This window comes from Chanodichthys erythropterus, chromosome 3 (assembly GCF_024489055.1).
Source record: "Chanodichthys erythropterus isolate Z2021 chromosome 3, ASM2448905v1, whole genome shotgun sequence".
In the NCBI taxonomy this organism is placed as follows: domain Eukaryota; kingdom Metazoa; phylum Chordata; class Actinopteri; order Cypriniformes; family Xenocyprididae; genus Chanodichthys; species Chanodichthys erythropterus.
This window is the reverse complement of record NC_090223.1, coordinates 21,477,245-21,492,924: the sequence shown is the minus strand read 5'-3', so window position 1 is coordinate 21,492,924 and position 15,680 is coordinate 21,477,245. Positions and strand designations below refer to the sequence as shown.

The 15,680-nt window shown below is 32.2% G+C and overlaps 1 protein-coding gene across 1 annotated transcript in view; it reads left to right on the top strand.

Moving 5' to 3' along the window:
• Window positions 1–14,333, top strand: part of tspan34b (tetraspanin 34b) — a 16,169-nt gene extending 1,836 nt beyond the window's left edge. The window contains exons 2-8 of the mRNA XM_067381332.1: window positions 4,809–4,887; window positions 8,062–8,277; window positions 10,119–10,193; window positions 10,321–10,428; window positions 10,710–10,835; window positions 10,946–11,038; window positions 13,638–14,333. Of these exons, the coding sequence (XP_067237433.1) occupies window positions 4,831–4,887; window positions 8,062–8,277; window positions 10,119–10,193; window positions 10,321–10,428; window positions 10,710–10,835; window positions 10,946–11,038; window positions 13,638–13,697 (735 nt within the window). The 5' untranslated portion in view covers window positions 4,809–4,830 and the 3' untranslated portion in view covers window positions 13,698–14,333. The remainder of the gene's footprint in view (window positions 1–4,808; window positions 4,888–8,061; window positions 8,278–10,118; window positions 10,194–10,320; window positions 10,429–10,709; window positions 10,836–10,945; window positions 11,039–13,637) is intronic.
• The last annotated feature ends 1,347 nt before the right edge of the window (window positions 14,334–15,680 follow it).

Here is a 15,680-nt window from a genome sequence, read left to right as displayed (position 1 = left end):
GTAAGTAAACTTTTAGACCTCAAATAACAGATGTAATGACTGATATTTTTCTTGTGTTAATTTGATTTGTTATTTTAATGTTAAATGTACAGTTTAAAATTAACAATAAATGTGTAATACTTAACCAGACATTGAACAGCTGCTGGTTGTGTATTCTACAATAATACAAAGGTTGCATGTTAGTCTCCAAGGAACATAGTTCGTCTCCATTTCTGAGATGACCCAGTATCCAGAGCTCAGAAAGACAATGTCTCATGCACACTCAATGCTGACTAATACAAAACCCGCTTTATCTTTCTTTTTTTCCTTTTTTTTTCTTCTGTCAACCACTTTTGACATGCACTGTTGCTTGTGATTTCCCTCTCAATTTAGGAAACCTGATATGTGAGTCAGATATCAAGTTTCAGGGGTTCCAAAACCAGATTAATCAAGCGGATCATGCGGACTAAACATTAACACACTGCTATGAATGATTTTCATGTAGGAAAAACAAACACACTAGTGTATGCCGCAAGCTACAAGCATTTTCATTTCAAAGACTTAACGTGTTTGTTATTCCTTATGTCACCATGGATGGACTCTTTAGTCCTAAATACTCATGGGTGACCAAACTAATAATAACTCACAGACTGAATTCTCTTTAATGAGGAAGCAGACAAAAATTGAGACAAAAAAAGTTCTGAACATTTTTAGATGGCAAATGTGACGAATCAGCTGCTACATATTGAGCTGACTTTTGACCCTCAGATGCTAAAATCAATATTGTCTCATTTACTAACAGCTTACACCAAATTTAGTGTCACTTTTGATCAATTATATATGCATCCTTGCTGAATAAAGGATTAGTTCACTTCAGAATTCAATTTTTCTGATAATTTACTCACCCCCATGTCATCCAAGATGTACATGTCTTTCTTTCTTCAGTCGAAAAGAAATGAAGGTTTTTGATGAAAACATTCCAGGATTATTCTCCTTCTAGTGGACTTCAATGGAGCCCAAACGGTTGAAGGTCAAAATGACAGTTTCAGTGCAGCTTCAAAGGGCTTTAAATGATACCAGACGAGGAATAAGGGTCTTATCTAGCGAAATGATTGGTCATTGTCTAAAAAAAGTTAATAAAATTATATACTTTTTAACCACAAATGCTCATCTTGCACTGCTCTGTGATGCGCCACACATTACGTAATCATGTTGGAAAAACTCCATCTCATTTTGTCCTCCAACTTCAAAATCGTCTGAAATCTTTGTTTTACCTTATTTTGGAAAGGTCATTTGACCTAGTCTTTGCATGTTCGCTTTGTAGACACTTGCTCGGTACTTCCGCCTACATCACGCGTGAGCTTTCCAACATGATTACGTAATGCGTGGCGCATCGCAGAGCAGTGCAAGATGAGCATTTGTGGTTAAAAAGTATATACATTTTATTTTTTTTTTTAGAAAATGACCAATTGTTTCACTAGATAAGACCCTTATTCCTCGTCTGGTATCATTTAAAGCCCTTTGAAGCTGCACTGAAACTGTAATTTTGACCTTTAACCGTTTGGAGGCCATTGAAGTCCACTATAAGGAGAAAAATCCTGGAATGTTTTCATCAAAAACCTTCATTTCTTTTCGACTGAGGAAAGAAAGACATTTGGATGACATGGGGGTGAGTAAATTATCAGGAAAATTTTAATTCTGAAGTGAACTAATCCTTCTAACTAATTCCTTTAAATAAAAAAATAAAAATATATTTATACTGACCAATGATTCCTCAAGATCAAATCATGAGGAGACTTAAGCTGTTACTTTTCTAAGTGACTCTTTCACCTTCATAAAATAATAATAATAAAAAAAAACCCTATTGTATAATTAAATGACATTTTACAATCTAAAGACGTTTGGAGTCAAAACATTTGAAGTCTAGCGATGATAAAACTGTTCTATTGGCACTAAGCAAGTAACTCTGACAGTCTGTAATTGTGAAACTTGCTGCATCAATAGTCCTTTATTGATGATTTTTAAATGTTTATCTCATCTGTCTTTGGTCAATGACCCGATCAGTACCTTCTGTTCATCTTAAGCCTGGTGGTGCATGTGACACACACGTCATGTGATGCTGCTTCACAACCCGGTGTTAAAAGGTTGTGGATGGTGCAATTAAAACCTAACTAAAGTCCTTTACACTGTTAAAGTGATATGATCGATAAGTCATGGCAACATATGTTTTTACATTACTTTAACTCATCAAAATAATTTACACAATTTTCAACTTTGTTATACAAGATTCAACTACTTTTTAAACCAGTTAAATATAATTTAAGTTGAAATGACTTATACATCCAAGTTGATTGTACTTACAAATTCAAGGAATAAACCTTTGTAATGGCCTCATAAGTGATCGCAGTTTCTAGCAGGAAGTGATGTGTCACCTCTAATTTGTCATATTGGTGGACAATGACAAGCAGAAGTGTAGCTCATAAAATGAGGTTATTTGTGTTCAGAGAAGATCAGGTTACTACCATGTAACGCCTCTCTGAAAGGTGCAGTGTGTTGTGTGTCACAGATTTTACATTGTGTTTTAAAGGAAACGCTCTTGTAAAATCCCCTCACCTTGTTTCCATCACTGGCAGTAATTGTTTTCACGACGTAAGCAACAGACGTACATTAACTTCAGAGAGTGTTAACTATCAAAGTTTCGAAAGCAGATAATAAAGTCAAGAGGTTGTAGTATGATGTTATGCCAAATAAATTTAATTTTTTAGACAATAACATTATATTTATTTTTATATATATATATATATAAATATATAAAACCCTGGTGAATCGTATCATCAAACATATAACATGCTAGATACATAATAATCACTGTAATAATCATCCATTCATAGATTCTTAAGTATTTTCCTATTAAAATCCAAACAGCAGCTTTTTTTTTTTGGCCAGGCAGTGTAATATATATATATATATAATCCACTACATTACATTACATATTGAAGGTATCTTTTGGATTACTTTTTTACCTAACTCGTTTATCACATTCATTTGAATAAGAAAATCTTACCGTATGAAAAAATACAAAGAGAAAAAAAATCTATTTTTTATTCTTAACAACATTCAATTCAATTCAGTTCACATTTATTTGTATAGTGTTTTTCACGATACATATCATTTCAAAGCAGCTTTACAGAAAATGCATGTCGACATCACAATTTAAAGAATGCAGTTAGCAAATAATGTAATAATTAAGGCAATTAATTTACAATCCCTGTTAACAGTTTAACTGAAGCAATGAGCTCCTGGAAAAATGAATTACATTAACAATACAAATTAACGATAATTAGGATATATAAATTGGCCAACAACATGAAGTGCATTAAATATTACATCTATATCTATATATATAAAATCCATTACATTACATATTAACTTTTAGATTACTTTTGGATTACTTTTGACCTAACTTGTTTATCACATTGATTTGAATAAGAAAATCTTACCGTATTAATGAAAAAATACAAAGAGAAAAAAAATCAATTTTTATTATTAACAATATGAAGTTCATTAAATATCACATCTCATCAGGGTTTCTCAGACTAGGGTTTGTTTGTTTAATGAAAAGCTATTAAGTAATTATTAAAATAAATAATTTTAAAATAAAAACAATCAAAATAAAACAGTATGGAGAATTAATGATTTACTGCCACTGTGAGAATATCATGTAGGGTCATTAGGAGTATTATATATATATATATATATATATATATATATATATATATATATATATATATATATATATATATATATATATATATATATATATATATACATATATATATATTATGTGTGTGTGTGTGTGTGTGTGTGTATAAAGCAAGAAACATATAAAGCAAGAAACTGTGTGAGGAGTCACATGTCTCTAATTTTCTTGCATTTGAATAGTGAGCTAGAATAGTGCAGAATCTTGTTATTTCTTATCTCAAACATTTGGACCTCGCTCTAGGTATGAAAAGGGAGTAAAGGGAGGTTTTTGTCTCGCTCCCATTGTGTTTCCCACAAAAAGCTCAAAAGACTCTTTAAATATTAGCTCAGGTCCTTTGGTCTATTAAAACACGGATCTGACCTTTAAGAGAACTCAATAGGGTGTATATATGTTTTATAGAGAGGTATTACACACCTTATTTAGGTCACACAAAGCTTATTGACTAAACCAAGTTCCTAAACAAGTTTATTTATTTATACACATCAGAACTTTATGAACCATAAACCTTAGATTACAGACATGGCCTATAATGTGATCCCTATAGATCACGTCTTTGTTTCAAATAAAATCTCACATTTATTAACCTTTGTTGATTACATAAAGCTGGCCAGTCCTTCAGGTGTTGCTGTTTGCACTGGATTATATTAGCATTTGTGAAAAGAACAAACACTGGTTTCATGGACTTAGAATGAGGCATATTTTTGGGGGTTGACTTTGTATTTTATACTGTTCAGGCGCATCTTGTTAAAGAGACACTTCCTGTATAAGTGACCAACTCAATTTGCAAGGTTTGCATGAAGCTGTGACCTGCGTGGCCAGCGTTCTGGAGTTAATGAGAGATGTAGTTAAATCAGTTACTACAGAAAAACCACCATCTTTCCCCCCACAGCATTTCCTGGACGCCGTACTTTGTCTTACAAAATCATCCAAGCAATTGTTTATTGCATATTCGGTATCCAGAAATTCATTAAAACTAAATGTTTATAATCTTACAAGTTTAGATTAAAAAAAAAAAGTCCTTTAATTATAAAATAACTTTGTTGTTAATTCTTTTTTTTTCTTTCAGGTGTCATTTCCATCCAATCAAAATGGGCTGCTTTGGATTTTTGAAAACGATGATGTTTATCTTCAATGGGATCATCTTTGTAAGTAATGCTCATGTTTGTTCAGAAAAGTTATGAGTTAAAATAATTCTGTGAAAGTCATTTCAGGTTTACCTGCTTTAACGGCCTGTGACTGTTTCCGTGTTTTGCGTGATGACAGATGTATCTACTGTATATAGTTAATTTAAATCCAAAACATCTATTTACATTATGTTCTCAGCTGCTATACACTGTCTATGTACTGAATACAAAGTTTGATAAAGGTGTTGAGTTTTCTCCAGATCCATAGGGAACAAACAAGCAAATCATCTCATTTTCATCTGGTTTAGCCGGGTTGAATGCAAATCATTTTGCTATTCACATTTTTTGTGCAGAGAAAACAAATATCTTGCTCAACAGTGACATTCAGGCATTTTAAGTGTGATTTAGTGTTGCAAATACATTTTAGGGCTTCTGTATGTTGGTATGAGGACACTGGCACGTATGAAGGGACAGTTTTGTGGGGCAGTTTCTATCCGGGAGAGGTGTTTTTAACGATCCAACCAAAAAAGAACGGAAGCCGGGATAGGCGTTTTTTTTTTATTTTTTTATTTTTTTATAAAAAAATAAAACAGTACGTATTATTATTCAGACTTCTGTACATTATTATTTTATTTTTTCTTGTTTTGTCATGATCACAACTGTTTTTTTTTTTTAAATGTTTAGATCACGAGAAACAACTTATGTCAAGATAATGAGATATAAATAAATAAAATAATGCTGCATGCTTGACTTCCGTAACCTGCCTAGATATATGGAAACATTTTACTATAATATATTCACATATTTTGAAGAGTATCAACTATTATACATGATCTGTAGCTTATAGCTTGAGGAGGTGAAATATATGATTTATGCAAGTTTTTTATACATTAAAGTTTACTCAGTTTTTTTGTTTGCTTATTTATTATTATTATTATTATTTTGCATAAACTACGAATTATAATGACACGGGATGTAATTTTGTCACAATATGGCTACTGTAGTCTATATTTTAGATAGGCTACACATTTTATTCGTCATTTGTCTGAACTCATCCAATCAGCGTCATTTGAGGTTGGACATGGCCCAGGTGAATAAATACTATACAGTAAATACTATAGTGTTTTTGAACCATACTATAATAAACTGTAGTGTAGGCTATATTATAGTATTTACAACACTTTGTTAATAAATGCTACAGCATACTGTAATATTAATTATAGTCAACTGATCAACTGTAATAAATAATGTAGTATACTTTAGTTTTTATTACAGGAAACTGTAGTGTATTGTAGTATAATAAACCCTATAGTAACGTAATTTGTTTATATCACTATAGTTGTTATATTACCACAGCAAATGAATTCAAGTACTTTACTATAGTATGGTTCAAAAACACTATAGTATTTACTAGGGCTGTCAAACGATTAATCGTGATTAATCGCATACAAAATAAAAGTTTGAGTTTGCATAATATATGTGTGAATAATGTGTGTAAATAATATGTATATATAAATACACTCAAATTCATGTATATATTTAAGAGAAATATGTTATTTATGTACATATATAAAATTATTTATATATATAATATAAATTATATAAAAATATAAATAAATACATATACTTGTAAATATTTCTCAAATATATACATGGATGTGTTTGTATTTATATATACATAATAATTACACACAGTTCACCCACATATATTAGGCAAACTCAGACTTTTATTTTGTATGCGATTAATCGTGATTAATCATTTGACAGCCCTAGTATTTACTTTAAATTACTACAATATTTTTTCACCTAGAGGACTACAAGATTTATCATAAATAGTTTCTTAAGGCTAGATATTTCACCTTCTTGTGCTACACATCTTGTATAATAATTGATGCTCTTCAATATGAATAACGCAGAAGAACACATCCAATGGCACGCGATCAAAAGCCTATTTTATTAAAATCTCTCGCATGCCAAATTTCACATGCATAGTGTAAACCTTCGTCATTAAAGCTATTGAAGTGACATAACTACTGCACTATAGTCAACAGACGAGCTGAATACGGCTAGACGGTGCTTTACATTTGGTGATTTATAATTAACTTTAATTTTAAGTATAATTGTTTTTTATAGGCTATCAACCACACAGAAACACATGACTGCCTCAGTGTATAATATTGTATATGTTTGAGCTTTATATGCATTAATGAGACTATTTACTGACCTCGTACAAGCATTAAAAAAAAAAGAAAATGAGTTAACCTGAAATGATGACTCTGAAGACTTTAAACTTTATAATCATTTTATTGACCACAGACACTGTAGCCTCAACCTGATAGAAAAACTAAAACAAATCAAGTGACTAACAGATCATCAAATAGAATAGCGAATGTTAGCTAATAATAGTTATCGCTAGAAGTGAGTGGAAGTAGAGTGCTTGGAGGCCTGGTTGAGTTAGTTTGTGTGTTGAAACTCGCGGTTATGATCAGAGGCATGACATTTCCCAAACACTCCTGAGGTGTTTGACCAATCACAACACACTGCTCCAGCCGACCAATCAGAGCACATTGTGCTTTTCAGAAGGAGGGACTTCATAGAGATGGGAACTAAACTATAAAACTAAAACTATACTGACAGACTGAGAAGAGAGGTGCTGCAACAATGGAGAATATGAGAAAAAAAAAGCCCAAAGTATACTTCATTTGACTCGTATGTAACGCATGCGCAGTTTTGAGCAATCTTTCGCCATGAGTTACAACTCATGTAAAAATCTTTGTATTCTTTCATGCTAGAGTTGTACAAATGAGGGAACTTTCTAACCTCTTCGCACAATCTCTCGTCTGTGTTGGCCTCCATTGTCACTGTAGCTTGCATGCGTTCCGGTGTCTTGACAAATCGGGTCCTCCCTCGAAATCGGGTCTCCACAAACCGTCTAATGACTATCCTAAGTGTATATGAATGATATTAATGATTAATGATTTTTTTTTTTTTTTTTAATAATGATGTGCACGGAAAAATCATTTATAATACTGCAATACACCATAAAAAAACTATAATTGTTCATTTTGATTTCATGGTGAGTTTAAGACATTTTAGGGCCTCTGTATGTTGATATGATGTTTAAAACAAAATGTGTAAACCCATTCCAATTTCCAACTCAAATATGGAAATGTCTGTGTTTTGTTGTTGATGTAGCTGGCAGGAGCAGCTATTCTAGGTGTGGGGATCTGGGTGAAGGTGGACAGTGGATCTATCCTGGGTTTTCTGCAGAATATACCTGGAGCTTCAGTTCAGCTGGGACAGGTCTTGAATGTGGGATACCTCCTGATCGCGGTGGGCGCTGTGCTGGTCGTCCTGGGCTTCCTGGGCTGCTGTGGAGCGGTCAGAGAGAGCAGGTGTATGCTGCTGATGGTACGTCACTTTAATGCCTGATTATAATTCCTGCAAAATCACATTATGATTTATATAATTTAAAATGCATTATAATGACCATTAATGTCTTTTAAATTACATGGTTCATATAGTATATAACTGAAGCTATAGATTGTGAAATCAATGTTCTTACTGTTTTTTTTTTTAGTTATCTAATTTACTAGCATAGCATACATCTAGCCGATTAGCCTGCTAGCTTAGCTTATATTAGATTAGGTATGTTTTTTGCTTCCAATATCTGTTTCCAGTCGTTTTATTACGCAATACATAGGCATTCATTTTATATTTCAAGAATGTTGTTTGTGCACTTAATGTAATAAACATCATACAATGGTTAACTGGGTTATAATTAGTCAAGACATCATTATAATAACTTTTGATTAGGCACTACTGCCTGCCTGGGTACTAAAGGAACAACACACGCCTCCAACTGCTACATAATCAGCCTCTCAGAGTAGTGATGGGCATTCCGGCTCTTTTTCGTGAGCCGGCTCGTTTGGCTCAGCTCCCGGAAAAGAGCCGGCTCTTTTGGCTCACAAACGGCTCTTTAAATAATACATGTTTTATATGACTTTGATTATGATAGGTGTGAAAACAGTTCTAATTAAATTATTAAATGAACTCATACTCACAATGTCTCACAATTTCTTTAAAAATGCATTGATTTGTTATAAAAAAAAAAATACTATTAAACATTTGTATTTAAATTACAACTTTTTAATGTATAGAACCAACATTCAAAACAAATAAAATCTGAACAACATAATAGAACCCATATTAAATATTAAAGAAAAATAAATAACTGAAAGAATTAAACAGGTCCCTCTTTTTCTCTTTTTTTATTGCCATATGAGCTCTCACTAGTTAGGATATATTATTCATAATGAACACACACACACACACTGCTGGCCATATTTTTATTTTATGAGAGATTTGCATTCAGAAATGCTGTTTTTCCTCTCCTCCGAGTTTCGACTATGACCGTGAGGCTGATCAGACAGTCGAAACGAAAGAGTGTGTGTGCTTATATAGCCTAATTGTAATTTTTTGTGTTGTTCTTTGAATTATTAGTAATTATCATTCATTACATAATGATTTAATTTCTATAGGCTATATTTTGAAAAATAGAGTCGGCTCTTCAGATATGTGAGCCGGCTCCCGACGTTCACATAAAAGAGCCGGCTCTTAGAGTCGGCTCGTTCGCGAACGACCCATCACTATCTCAGAGGAGTTATTGTAGTTAACTAGAAAAATCCTCACTAACTAGCTTGATTTATTATTACATATGTAAGACCTTTAAATGTAAATCAAAAGTTCAAGAAAAAATGAGCATAAAGCCTTCATTTGGCTTAATTTGATCAAAAAATACAGTAAAAACAGTCATTGTGAAATATTATTAAAATTTAAAACAACTGATTTCTATTGTAATAAATGTTCAAATGTACTTTATTCCTGAGATCAAAGCTGAATTTTCCGCATCATTAGTCCAGTCTTCAGTGTCACATGATCCTTCAGAAATCATTCTAATTCATTTCTTATTATCAATGTTGAAAACAGTTGTGCTGCTTCATATTTTTGTTGAAACTGTGATATATATATTTTTTTGATTAATAGAAAGTTCAAAAGAACAGCATTTTTTTTTTTAATTTGTAACATTATAAATGCCTATTACTGTCACTTTTGATCAATAAATGTCTATAATGAATTGCTGAATGAAAGTATAATTTTATTAATATATATTAAAAAAAAGCTCACTGTATAATGCAGTGGACTTACTTTCATATGTGTTCATTCATTCATTTGTCTCTCATTCTCCTCAGTTCTTCATCATTATTCTGATCGTCTTCATTGCTGAAGTCGCTGGAGCGATCGTGCTTCTGGTCTTTAAGCCTCTGGTAAGTTTTTACACATAATATTTTCCACTTAGTCCATGCAGAAGTAAATACTCCAACTTTCTTAAGAAACCTATAAGGACAAGGCATAATCACACACCACTCAAACCTCCTTGTTTGTATATTTCAGGCAGAAAACCTTATAAAGCAGTTGGGAGATGAAGCTGTGAAAAGCATCAGAAACGATTATGGGAAAAACGCAGATCTTACTGGACTATGGAACACGACTATGAAAGGGGTTTGTGACACTTTGGCTCATAAAAAGAGAATACAGATTTAATACAGAAACATTCTTTTTAACATTGAGTACTTGTTACACCAGGACCCGTGCTTCATAAGGAATATACAACTTTCTCTCATAAAACCATAGTGTTTAGCAGTGTAAAACATCACCTGCCCAAAAATAATTAACCATTTATATGTTAACATCTTTTTTCCAATGAGCTCCTCTGTCTGTAATGCCACCTTCTGGCTGAATTAGACTGAAGTTTAATCTAACTCGCATTGCTTCTCTTTTAGCTGAAGTGCTGTGGATTCAACAACTATACAGATTTCACAAATTCTTACTTTGTGAACCAAACCAAGTATTACCCAATTCAGTGCTGTACTGGAGTTTCCTGCAGTGAGGCCGCAGCTATAAATTCGGTGAGGCTTGAGGACAATATTTATATTTATATGGTCTCCAATCGATTCTCGAGGTTTTCATACTCTTTGACATTTATATTTGCGTATCTTTCTTTTTCTCTCTCTCTCAGACTGTACCAGGTTGTTTCCCAGCAATGAAGAAGCTGGTAGATGAGAATGCAGTTATCATCATAGCTGTAGCATTGGGCATCGCTGCTCTTGAGGTACTTTATTTCTGTCAATCATTTTAAAAGTCAGGAAATCTAGTGTGATTTATTTTCTCGTAATCCTGAGTTTGTATCTCACAATTCAAACTTTTTTCTCATAATCCCAAAATTATCTCTCACAATTCAGACTTTTTTTCTCGTAATCCTGAGTTTATATCTAGCAATTCAGACTTTTTTCTCATAATCCCAAATTTATATTGCACAATTCAAACTTTTTTCTCGTAATCCCGAGGTTATGTCTCACAATTCAAACTTTTTTCTCATAATCCTGAGTTTGTATCTCACAATTCAGACTTTTTTCTCGAAATCCCGAGGTTATGTCTCACAATTCAAACTTTTTTCTCATAATCCTGAGTTTGTATCTCACAATTCAGACTTTTTTCTCGAAATCCCGAGGTTATATCTCACAATTCAAACTTTTTTTCTCGTGATCCCAAATTTATATCGCACAATTCAAACTTTTTTCTCGTAATCCCGAGGTTATATCTCACAATTCAAACTTTTTTCTCATAATCCAAAGTTTATATCGCACAATTCAAACTTTTTTCTCGTAATCCCGAGGTTATATCTCACAATTCCAACTTTTTTTCTCGTAATCCCAAATTTATATCGCACAATTCAAACTTTTTTCTCGTAATCCCGAGTTTGTATATTCACAATTCAGACTTTTTTCTCGTAATCCCGAGTTTGTATCTCACAATTCAAACTTTTTTCTCGTAATCCCGAGTTTGTATATTCACAATTCAGACTTTTTTCTCGTAATCCCGAGTTTGTATCTCACAATTCAAACTTTTTTCTCGTAATCCCGAGGTTATATCTCACAATTCCAACTTTTTTCTCGTAATCCCGAGTTTGTATCTCACAATTCAGACTTTTTTCCCGTAATCCGAGTTTATATCTCACAATTCCAACTTTTTTCTCATAATCCAAAGTTTATATCGCACAATTCAAACTTTTTCTCGTAATCCCGAGGTTATATCTCACAATTCCAATTTTTTTCTCGTAATCCTGAGTTTATGTCTCACAATTCAGACTTTTTTCTCATAATCCTGAGTTTGTATCACACAATTCAGACTTTTTCCTCATAATCCTGTTTATATCACACAATTCCAACTTTTTTCTCATAATCCAAAGTTTATATCGCACAATTCAAACTTTTTCTCGTAATCCCGAGGTTATATCTCACAATTCCAACTTTTTTTCTCGTAATCCCAAATTTATATCGCACAATTCAAACTTTTTTCTCATAATCCCGAGGTTATATCTCACAGTTCAAACTTTTTTCTCGTAATCCCGAGTTTGTATCTCACAATTCAGACTTTTTTCTCGTAATCCCGAGTTTGTATCTCACAATTCAAACTTTTTTCTCGTAATCCCGAGGTTATATCTCACAATTCCAACTTTTTTCTCGTAATCCCGAGTTTGTATCTCACAATTCAGACTTTTTTCCCGTAATCCGAGTTTATATCTCACAATTCCAACTTTTTTCTCATAATCCAAAGTTTATATCGCACAATTCAAACTTTTTCTCGTAATCCCGAGGTTATATCTCACAATTCCAACTTTTTTCTCGTAATCCCGAGTTTATGTCTCACAATTCAGACTTTTTTCTTATAATCCTGAGTTTGTATCACACAATTCAGACTTTTTCCTCATAATCCTGTTTATATCACACAATTCCAACTTTTTTCTCATAATCCAAAGTTTATATCGCACAATTCCAACTTTTTTCTCGTAATCCCGAGTTTAAGTCTCACAATTCAGGCTTTTTTCTCACAATTGCGAGTTTGTATCACACAATTCAGACTTTTTCCTCATAATCCTGTTTATATCACACAATTCAAACTTTTTTCTCATAATCCAAAGTTTATATCGCACAATTCAAACTTTTTTCTCGTAATCCCCAGTTTATGTCTCACAATTCAGACTTTTTTCTCATAATCCTGAGTTTGTATCTCACAATTCAGGCTTTTTTCTCACAATTGCGAGTTTGTATCGCACAATTCAGACTTTTTTCTCGTAATCCTGAGTTTATATCACACAATTCAATTGTTTTCTCGTAATTCACGAGTTTATATCTCACAATTCAGATTTTTTCTCGCAATTGCAAGTTTATATTTGATAATTCTGAGTTTATAACTCACAGTTGCAGCCCATTGTTTGTAAAAAACAGTATTAGATACAGTATGCAGTAGTATTCTACATTTCTGTCACTTTACCTCATTTTCAGTTATCACATTGTAAATAAAAATGGATATTTTGAATTTGAATCCAGTTTTATGTAAAATACTATTACCACTACTACTACTACTAATAATAATAATCTGCAGTTAAAAAGTAGCACAGCGGAATGGTGTGATCCTTAAGGAAATAAATGTAGTACATTTTGATTTCCTGTTGTCTTTGATGGGTAATGCATTTATTTCCTTTGTTTGGAGAATAAACCTTAATATACACAACTTAATCACAACCTTAATATACCTGACTTTAAGACTAAATATAAATGACTGAAAATATAAATACAAAGCCCGTTATGATGTGTATGAAGTCCTGTGATGCTAATGGTATTTTTTTCTCTTTCTGTTCTCATTTTCAGCTTGCGGCGATGATTGTGTCCATGACCCTGTATTGTAAGATAGGGTCTAAAGTTGATTAATGTCTCACTTTAACTTAAAAATCTCTCTGATGACTCCTCGGTTATTGAGGATGAGGTGGATCATCTGTCTAAATGAGATCACTGTGACTTCTTCAACCATTTCCAAATGTATCAAACAATTTGACTTTGCAAATCGTTGTGGATATGAGTGTCTGCTAAATGCCTTGAATGAAAAAGTAAATTCAGACTGTTAAGCCTAAAACTTGAGAGTTTTGAGAGATCCCATTTTTACTATAGATGTGTTAAAATAAGCTATCTTAGCTGTTTTAATGCTTAATGTTTCCTTATTATAATTTTATTTTTTTTATTTTTTTACTTTGCCTATGCAATGTTTTCTTATTTAAAAACAAAATGCTTTGTTTAATCGTATAACACCCATAGCATTATTTTGTAATTATGAACACACTGAAAGGTTTTCCTGCTCTCTTTATATGTGCAATGACCAAAAAAAGGCCAAATGTTTTCTATCAAATGTTGCTGATTGTAATTTATTGTAAACTTTTTACAAACCATTTCAAATGTGCCTGTTCATAATAAAGCACAATGTTTTATCTTTAAAGTTTGTGTATAGAGTTTAAAAAATTGATTATATCTAAAATATACATGTACAATGTTTATTTTGAAAATAATTATAAAGGCAATATTTCGACTTGTTTGTGATTTGTCATTTCTTTCAGTTCACTTCAACTCCACTAAAGTACATTCAGCCCGTCATTATTACAAATCACATGATCACATTTAAAAAAAAAAAAAAAAAAAAAAACATTTTGTAGCTTTTTAGAGTAGCAAGATGATTTTTCAAATGATGAATTCACTTAAGAGGGTAAACAAATCATGGGTTAAAATTGATGGATGAATAAAGTTACAAACTCCCACATATTATTAATTAATTATTTTTTTTAATTATTTTTTTGTGGTAATAATTTACTCACCACTGTATCTGTTTTCTGACTAGACAACAAACTGAACAGCTTTATTATCATATCCTCCTGAGACCCAGAAAAAAAAGTTTTTTGAATTTAGTATTTTTTCTTGTAATTATATTGTTTAGAGCATAAGAAATAAATTAAAACATAACATTTTTGAAAAAAAATTATATTGTATTCATATGTTATGATATGTCCTCTGTAGTGGACACCAGGACTAAGTTGTTTAAAAATAACATGGCATGAAATGACATGTATAGGCAAAAACAATGGGATTTTTTTTTTAATCACCAATCAATTTTTAGGCTTCACGATTGTTTTTAACCAAACTATGTTTAAAGATGATTCTCAACTATGTTATGAAAGATATAATGGAGTTAATCGATATACCATTTTACTTTATGCAATATGTGGGTAAAATAGTCATACATGGATTTCCCCATTCAATACAATATATCTATACACTGTATCTGCATATTAATGTGTTCTTGGAGCAACATGTAATGAAAGTGTAATAATGATAATTACAAAATATCATTTTCCATAAGAGTGCTAAATTTCATTTTCAGTCATATTTACAGACCAAGAAGTTGAGTTTTCATGGCGAAACCTCTAAAAGTTTTGGTATCTCTGCAAAGCCCTGAATGTGCTCTTTACAGGACATGTATGATGTCAGAGAAAATCACTAAAATATAATGTCCACTACAGAGGACAGAAGTCTATTCCTGGATCCCAGGAGGATATATTCTACTACTACTATCGCCCTCTAGTGGCGGAAAGCCCCCGGCGCAGAACAGCTTCATGTCTCATAGACTCTACTGCCCTCTAGTGTTCTAATATTTTTAACGATGACGCGAAATGACTGACAGCTCGATGCATGACGTGGATAGACGTCAAACTAAAGTAAAGATGTTGGAGGTGGTAGTAAAGAACTGAAATATATTCAGGAAAATTTTCCGTATTCATTGTTTTGAGAAAAAAATTACTTTTTGGTGTCGCTAATTTTAAAAATAATGATAAACAATTTTAATTATTTTTTTTTTATTGTTGGTAAATT